General features: G+C 31.7%; 1 protein-coding gene across 1 annotated transcript; it reads left to right on the top strand.

Moving 5' to 3' along the window:
- Positions 1–2,908: 2,908 nt before the first annotated feature.
- Positions 2,909–3,334, top strand: LOC102581698 (agamous-like MADS-box protein AGL62). Its single transcript, XM_006362259.1, has one exon. It carries the CDS (start codon positions 2,909–2,911, stop codon positions 3,332–3,334), a length of 426 nt encoding a protein of 141 aa, XP_006362321.1.
- The last annotated feature ends 4,637 nt before the right edge of the window (positions 3,335–7,971 follow it).

Below are 7,971 nucleotides of genomic sequence, written 5' to 3'. Positions count from 1 at the left end.
AGGAAAGATGTTCAGGCGCGGAAGTATAGAGACAACTAAAAGATATGCAGAAACAGGGTATTCACGGAGGTGATCTACGGAACGTAGGTCCATTCACGGTCCGTAGGTGATGATCGTAGATCAGCAGGCATGGTATTGAGGGTTATAGTGTTTTGCATGCATTGATAATTCTTTCGTTTAGAAGTCTTTTTAACGAGTGCACGTGTTAGAACTCGCCTTGTTGCTACTTGCTGGATCAAGGAGGTAATCAACAAGAAAAGAATTATCAACATAGATTTAGTGTGATACTATCTAATAGGCTAGTGTCGATTGGTGCGAAGTAATAACTAAGCCAAACATCGATTATGATGTCTAATATGAGGTAAAGGTAAGGGTTAGTAAATTATACACACGTAGCCGGACCAAGGTGCAGGGTGAAATTTTCTAGATGCCGGACCTAAGATTTAGAGATACCTAACTTATCACTTTGCATGTAATACATTAGGAAAGGATTGCGGTTACTAGAATTACTTCGTTATGAGCTTGTGGTGAACACGTATACCCTAGTTAATTTTTTCATCTTGATAACAACCGAAATTGACTTTTGTTTATTGATTATGTACTGAATTCTTACAATTTTGTTTCACAAATCCCCCCCCTTTTTTAATTTCTTGTTTTTGGAAGTACTTTGGCTAATTGAATATAATTATCGGTTAAAAGTAAAGTCTAAACCATTTTCCTCGTGGGATCGACCCCAACCTACAAGTTGGGTTCTTTACTTGATAACGATCGCTTATGCTTCTTTAGTCCTCTCTAGGAATCGAACCCTCAACCTCACAATCAAAAACCAACCCTTGAACCAGTGAGTCATCCAACCATTTGTGATCATGGGTTCCTTTGTTTAGTATTTACTATATTTTAAAAATTATACAAATAATATATCGAGTTTTGTCGAATGACCACGGGTTCGAGTGACCCATTTTTTACCCTTAAATTCTCCCCGGGGTTCCATGAGAGGACCATTGACTTGACATAACTGAACAATTGAGAATTATGTGAAATGCTCTGTTGTTCTTAATATTGTTGATATAGTATATATTCGGTGTATGCATGTTATTATATTGTTGTAATGACTTATGTATGTTGCACTTATTGGGATAGCCGTGTGATTCTACCAGTACACTGTGGTTGTGTACTGATACTGCACTTGCTCTTTCTTTGTTGAGTACATGGCATCTTCCAGCGGCTATTGACATACCTCACTTAGAAGATCAGTGATCGTTCGAATTCAAGGGTGAGCCAATTCTTCCGGGCAGCCATGAGTTCTCTTTTAGTCTATGACCACATTTCAGACTTAGACTAGTTCTTTAGTTAGTCTTATGTTTAGTTTGGGGTTGTATCCCTTCTTGTTTAGACTTATGGTTGAACTTTAGATGTTTTGGTACATTGACTTTCAGGTTCTAGGCGTATTTTCCGCATTTGTTTAGTTGTTAGACTTTTGTTTTGGAGTTTATGGGAACTCCCTATTTTTCTTTCCTTAGCATTTAACTTCCTTCCGTAGCTTAAATGCCTTAGTATTTGATTTAGTTGGTTAGCTAATTAGTATTAATGGTTCTCCCACCGGAGGGTTAGTGTGGGTGTCAATCACGATGGTCTGGGTCGTGACAGAATTCTTCCCCATATCGGTGCTCAATACTACTCCAAAAATATCTAATTCAATGCTAAAGTAACAATTCTCTCTCTAGGCTATGATAAGTTCTTGAAAGGGCCTCTTAAAGAGGTAATTTCTCAAGTAAAAATACTCTCTCTAGATTTTTCGATGTGTAAAGTTTTGTGTGTATATTTCTTTTACATGAAAAAATTATTAATGAAAGAAACATGTTATGAAAGTAACATAAACTGTTTAACATATAGATATCTACAAATAAAAAGAAGAAGCGTCACTGAAAAAAGTTAATAACCTACACAAATAAATGACAAAAAAATAATGAAAAAGAGATATGAATGAATTTCACTAAAGTGATTTCAAGTCGCAAAGTTAGATATATGATATTATGAAAATGAAGTATATACAAAAATTGAAATTTATACTCTTTTGGATGGTTATTATGTATTATTTCATAATGCATTATATAATGTTCAAATATCAAATGGTTGGGTAATAAAAAATACACAAAATTTGTTGTATCATATTATGAATTTAAAATGAATTATAAAGTGCTCGAGAATATTCTAAAGTTGTTTATACAAGTTAAATTGCATTAGAATTTTCTATTACTATATTCTTTCACTTGTCATAAGTTACAAGTATATTTTACGAGTTTAGCAATGCTCTAGAACACACACAACTAACTTAAAATTTTAAATGGAGGTGCTTAAATTTTTTTATTTGTTAAATATGAGTTAGGCAGTAAGTATTTTCATATTGTTAGTAATAGTGGAATGCTTTTATTAAGCATGACTTTATTAGGAAATATACATAATTGAACAAGAGCAAATTTAGAAAATATACAAACACAATAAAAAAAATATTTACCTCAGAAATTATCGTCAATTTATGTATTAACTTACTAAAACATATGTTAGAAAAGAATGACACAATATTTGTTTTTTCAATAATCCAATAACATAAATCTAACTAAAAAATATGTCGTTTGTAGTTACTATCTTTACACGTTGATTAACAATACAATGAACCAAAAAGAGAAATTTAATTAATATGAAATGATTTTTGTTCAAATCTACCAAATAAGGAAACATCATAAATATATTTACTTTTTTTGTCATTTGAGTTCATTTTCAACAGATACTATGATGATTTTATCACTATAAATACATCTTTAGAAGAGAAACACAACACCACATTTTCTTACATTCTCAAAACAGAAGCTTAGCTATGAGAAGACCAAATGGCCGAAGAAGAGTTGAAATGACGAGGATGCCAAATCAAAGCAATTTACAAGTAACATTCTCAAAACGACGCGATGGAGTCTTTAAAAAGGCAACTGAGCTCTCCACTTTGTGCGGTGCTGATGTTGTCATTGTAGTTTTTTCTCCTAGCAATAAACCATATTCATATGGACACCCTTCAGTTGAGTCTATTATGAATAGATTTTTGGGGGGAAATCCTCCAACTGATACTGATGCTCCTAACCCCATCGTTATTGCTCATCAAAATGCAAATACTGATGAGATCAATAGGAAGCTAAACAGATTGGAGATTTCACTCGAAAGAGAAAAAAAATATGGAGAAGCACTTCAAGCATCGAGGAAAGAACCTCCAATTGAAAAACTCAGTTCCTTTGACCTTAAAAATATGTGCAAGGCCTTGGAAGCTGCAGATGAAGTAAATTGAAAGAAGTAGCGAGCATAAAAAGGAAGTGTGGTTTTGAATTTCCATATCAAACCATTGGAAGTGCATTTTCTCCTCTAAGAGTTACAGAACATTCTTCGTCTAATTCCGATGAAGGGCCATCTGGATCCAATGAATAGAATTTTCTTGCTTTAATTAAAATTCAATCACTTAATTTGATACTTATAGAGTTAAGTTTATCATATTAATGATTATGTTTATTCTATCTTTGATTTAATTTATCTTTCAGTATGTTTATCATGGAATGAAATGTGTTTTTATTTAGTATTTTCTTCATTTCAAATTATTTTCTTGTTTTTTTTTGTCCTTCTAAAAAGGAATGTCTTTTTTCCTTTTTGGTAACTCTTAGTTTTAATTTTCACTTTCCATGTTTAAGAACATAAGAATAAAAGAGAACCTTGATGCATTTTACATATCTTCAATTTCAGATTACAAGATTCAAAAATCTTTTTTATTCTCATTAATTATGTGCCAAGAAAAAATTAGATGAATAAATTAAACTGAAGGGGGTATGTGGTAATTTATAATTTATAAAATGTCACTACACATACGATCTAGTATTATATTTTTATAAAAAGTAAAAATCAATAAATATATCATAACACTTTAATTCAAACAAAGAATTAAAAGATCCGTAAATCTTCAAATTCTTGCATTCTTAATGTATGTAATTATTAGTTCTCAATTGAAATAGTCTTAATGTAAGAATCCTTTTGATTTGATTAGATTTCTTCCTTCTCATTGCTGCAAAATAAAGGGGATATATCAATTCATTGAATGTACGAGTATGTAATTGTAACGATCCGAACCGTCGTTATTTAGGAAAAGCAAAATTTGGAAAATTTCTGGGCCACTGTCCCGCTAGGGCGGCGGCGCCACGGTGGGGTAAGTTGGCACCATAGCGGGATAGGCGAGACAGAATGTACATAACGCGAAATCTTATTTTCTCCTTCTTCTAAAAATACCTAATTTAGACGTAAACCGCCCTAGAAACCCCCCAAAAACCTACTCTAAGCTTAGGAAGGAAGGAGAAGGAAATTTCTAGCGTAAGGAGCGCGGTGGATGGCGGACATTCGTTCAAGATCACCATCACGAAGTCCGAAAACAAGAATTGAAGCCAAAAACTCCGTGCAGTTGCTTGGCTCCCAGGTAGGCTAGGTTTTATTAATTGAGTAATTATAAATCTGTGTCCACTGTGTAGTATAATGATAATCAATGGTAGGATTCATGTGTAGGCCTTCGTGCACCGAACAAAAGATGATTAAATCATAGGAAGAAGCCTTAGATGATGAACTAGGGCTGAGTATGGTCGAATTATTGTTAGGTGATGTATGTCAGTGTATACTTGTAGGTGATGGTTGTGATTCTATGATTGTGTGATGTATGTTTATGCTTGCTTCACTATGATACATGTAGGTATGTGAGTGTTGCATTATTGATCACACTTGTTGTAAATGAAGATAGATGAATGATGAATGCCATGAATCATGACTTGATTGTATTATTATGAGAATGTATTTTGTGATTGTGGCTTGTTGAATGGATCGGGTGTTGTGTTCCGACACACTAACTTGGATCAGTTGCCACGTTCCGGCATAAATATGGGATTGGTTGTCACGTTCTGGCATAATCATTGGATCGGGTACCATGTTCCGGTATGCTAACAGTTTGGGTTTGGATTCCATGAGAGGACTACTGACTTGACATAATTGTATACCTTGAAATTGTGAAGTTGTATGTAGTTCTTAATGGTATTGACATTGCATTTCTCCTAAAGGGTAAATGATTATGATGACCTCTATATGTTTGTTCTATTATGTTGATTTAACTCGTTACATATCTCCTTGTTGAATGAATCGGGAAGGCCAAGGGTTCAAGGGTCGTAATAATTGAAAGTAAAGGGATGTCCGCATGTTGCAAGGGTGAGAAGTGGAGGTAGTGTACGTGATGTGAATACTTAGGTAGATTTCACCTTGGATGAAAGGATTTGTGGTTAGTAGTTAGGAAGTGTGATATAACGTACCATATGGCAAGGGTTGGGTAATGAAAAAGAGAAAGTAAGGGTATGTCGTGGGTGGTTAGTCGGAATGCTTGTAGTTGTATTGTGGACTTTCTATGCGTTAGAATGGTTAGGATATGATCAAGAACGTGGTAAATAGGTGGTCTGAGAAGATGGTTAGTAGTGAGGGTACTAGTGTAATCCTGATGTATTCAAGAGAGGGTGAAGGTGGAGAAGCGAGTGGTTTATTGCGTGTTCTTTCTAGTTGATTTCTTATGTTATGTGGTGGGCGTCGGGTTGACCGATGATGCCTACTAGTACGTGTGGTTTTATATTGATACTTCTCTTGTTATACCTTTTTGGCGTAGTCTGGATGCAGGATTGGTGATGTTCCATTAGGTGAAGACGAAGAAATTGTCCATCAGCTTCTATCTTTCCTTTCAGAAGACGAAGAAAATCTCCAGCAACTTCTATATTTTCTTCCACATGGTGGGAGCTGTGTCTTTTCATTATTATATCTTTCTTTGTACTCTTAGTAGCTCTTGTACCTGTTTAGACTAGATCCTTAGGGGTGTTAGTTACTTTACAAGACTTAAATGAATTTGAGTTAAAGGTTCTTTTTATAAAATTTTGTTAGTATAATTATTTCCGCTTATTTAGCATTCCGCATGTTTTAACTATTGGGATATGAGGGTTCTCCTACTTAGGTGGTAGTATGTAGGTGCCCGCACGGCCCGGTGGGTTGGATCGTGACAAAGAATTATACAAATTTGCAAAATAATACATATTTCTAGCATGCATGCAATATTTGTGTAAAATACTACCAATAATACTCGTTAGATTATCAAAAAATGAAAAAAATAAAAAAATATAGGAAAACATCACATTGATATATCAAACTATTACCAACTTAAAGATATTAAGAAGTATACGATTTTTACCACATTATGAGATATATCACATGAATAAAATAGAATAAAAACATATGAACTTTTAGTGAATAAATTCTTTTAGTAGTAAGCATTTTCTAATAATATCAACAACATCAACAACAAAAAGAACAATAATGTTATCAAATAACATTATTATCCAATAAATGATACACTTTAAATATGTATAAATAATATCTTTTTAACAATATCTGAAAAATGAAAATAAAGATTCAAATTTAGTGAATTCACGCACCAATCATCCTGCAAAAAATAAAAAATAAACATAAAATCATTAAAAATTCACATACAAAGAAGATGGAGAAAAATTCAATCATCAAAAGAATTTATGTATAGATACTCTATATACTACGGTTAGATTAGATTTTGAAGATAATTTTCCTTATCCAAATATTTTTGAAAAATTAAAATTTTAAAATAGAAAAGTGGAGATAAAATAGGAACAGTTAAAAATTCTTCATTATTATTTTTGTGTTACATTTTTACCAAAATATATATATTAAAATTGTTACATTTTAATCTTTTGAAATTTGATATCTGAGACGTAAACTCTATAATTGTTATATTTTTATTTTGTTTTATTTTTACAAAATAATCAATAAGCAAATAGAAATTTACTAAATAAAGACGAAAAATGATGTTAACAAACAATATTAATTTTACAAATCAGAATTATAACTGTTAAGCGTAATGCATGCATATTTTTCTTCGAATTCAGGATAATAATTTTAAAACTTATGAGTATTCTAGATCATCTGGCACAACAACAATAATAACAATAATAATAATAATAATAATAATAAAAAATAAAATAAGAACTTCAATAAAGCAAAACACCATATCAAGAATAAATAAAGTTAAATAAAAGAGAGAGAAAAAACTATATCTTCTTCTTTTTTGGGTAAAAACTATACTTTGTATTATAACCAATCAAAACAAATATAAGAAATCAAATAATCGATTCAATTTCACATATTAAAAGACACTCAAATCCTAATGACCTATTCTCAATTTAATTTAAAAGTCACTAACAAATTCAAGACCTCGAAAACTTGGTTACTGTTTTTGTCCCTTTAGAAAGAACGTGCTTAGGTAATTTACATTTTTTGTTGCTTTGTTTGAAATCCGAATATCATTATGCATTTGTTTAAACATTTGATTAAATAGATATTTTATGTTATATTTGATTCAGATGCCAATGTCTTTTATCAAATATTAAAAGATTATTGAAATAAGAAACAAAAATTAAATAAACTCCTATGACAATCTATATATATCTTCAAACAAAGTAAAGAGAGAAAATGTTGTTCATCCTTTTATAGTGTGAGGTAGGGGTGTACAAAATCGAATCGAAAACTGAACCAAACCGCAAATCAAGTCAAACCGAGAAAAAAACCCGACTAGTGGTTGGTTTGACTTGGTTTGGTATTGGAAAAAAAACCTGACTACATTTGGGTTGGTTTGGTTTTAACTAAAAAAAAACAACCCGAGACCAAACCGACCTGACATTATATAGATAATTTTAAAATTTTATTTTATACATAAAAATATTTACTTTGATATAATTTTAAAATATTTCTTATACTTTTTCATAGTTTTTATCTTTTAATATATTATTTCAAGTTTGAAACTTAGAATTCTGAATGGTTCAATAAAGATTATAGTCCACA

This window comes from Solanum tuberosum, unplaced genomic scaffold, assembly GCF_000226075.1.
Source record: "Solanum tuberosum cultivar DM 1-3 516 R44 unplaced genomic scaffold, SolTub_3.0 scf00387, whole genome shotgun sequence".
Taxonomy (NCBI): domain Eukaryota; kingdom Viridiplantae; phylum Streptophyta; class Magnoliopsida; order Solanales; family Solanaceae; genus Solanum; species Solanum tuberosum.
Note: the sequence above shows the minus strand (reverse complement) of the source record. Positions and strands in the feature narration are given on the sequence as shown.

Coding starts and splice junctions, on each gene's coding strand:
- LOC102581698 (XM_006362259.1), top strand. CDS start 2,909: ATGACGAGGATGCCAAATCAAAGCAATTTACAAGTAACATTCTCAAAA.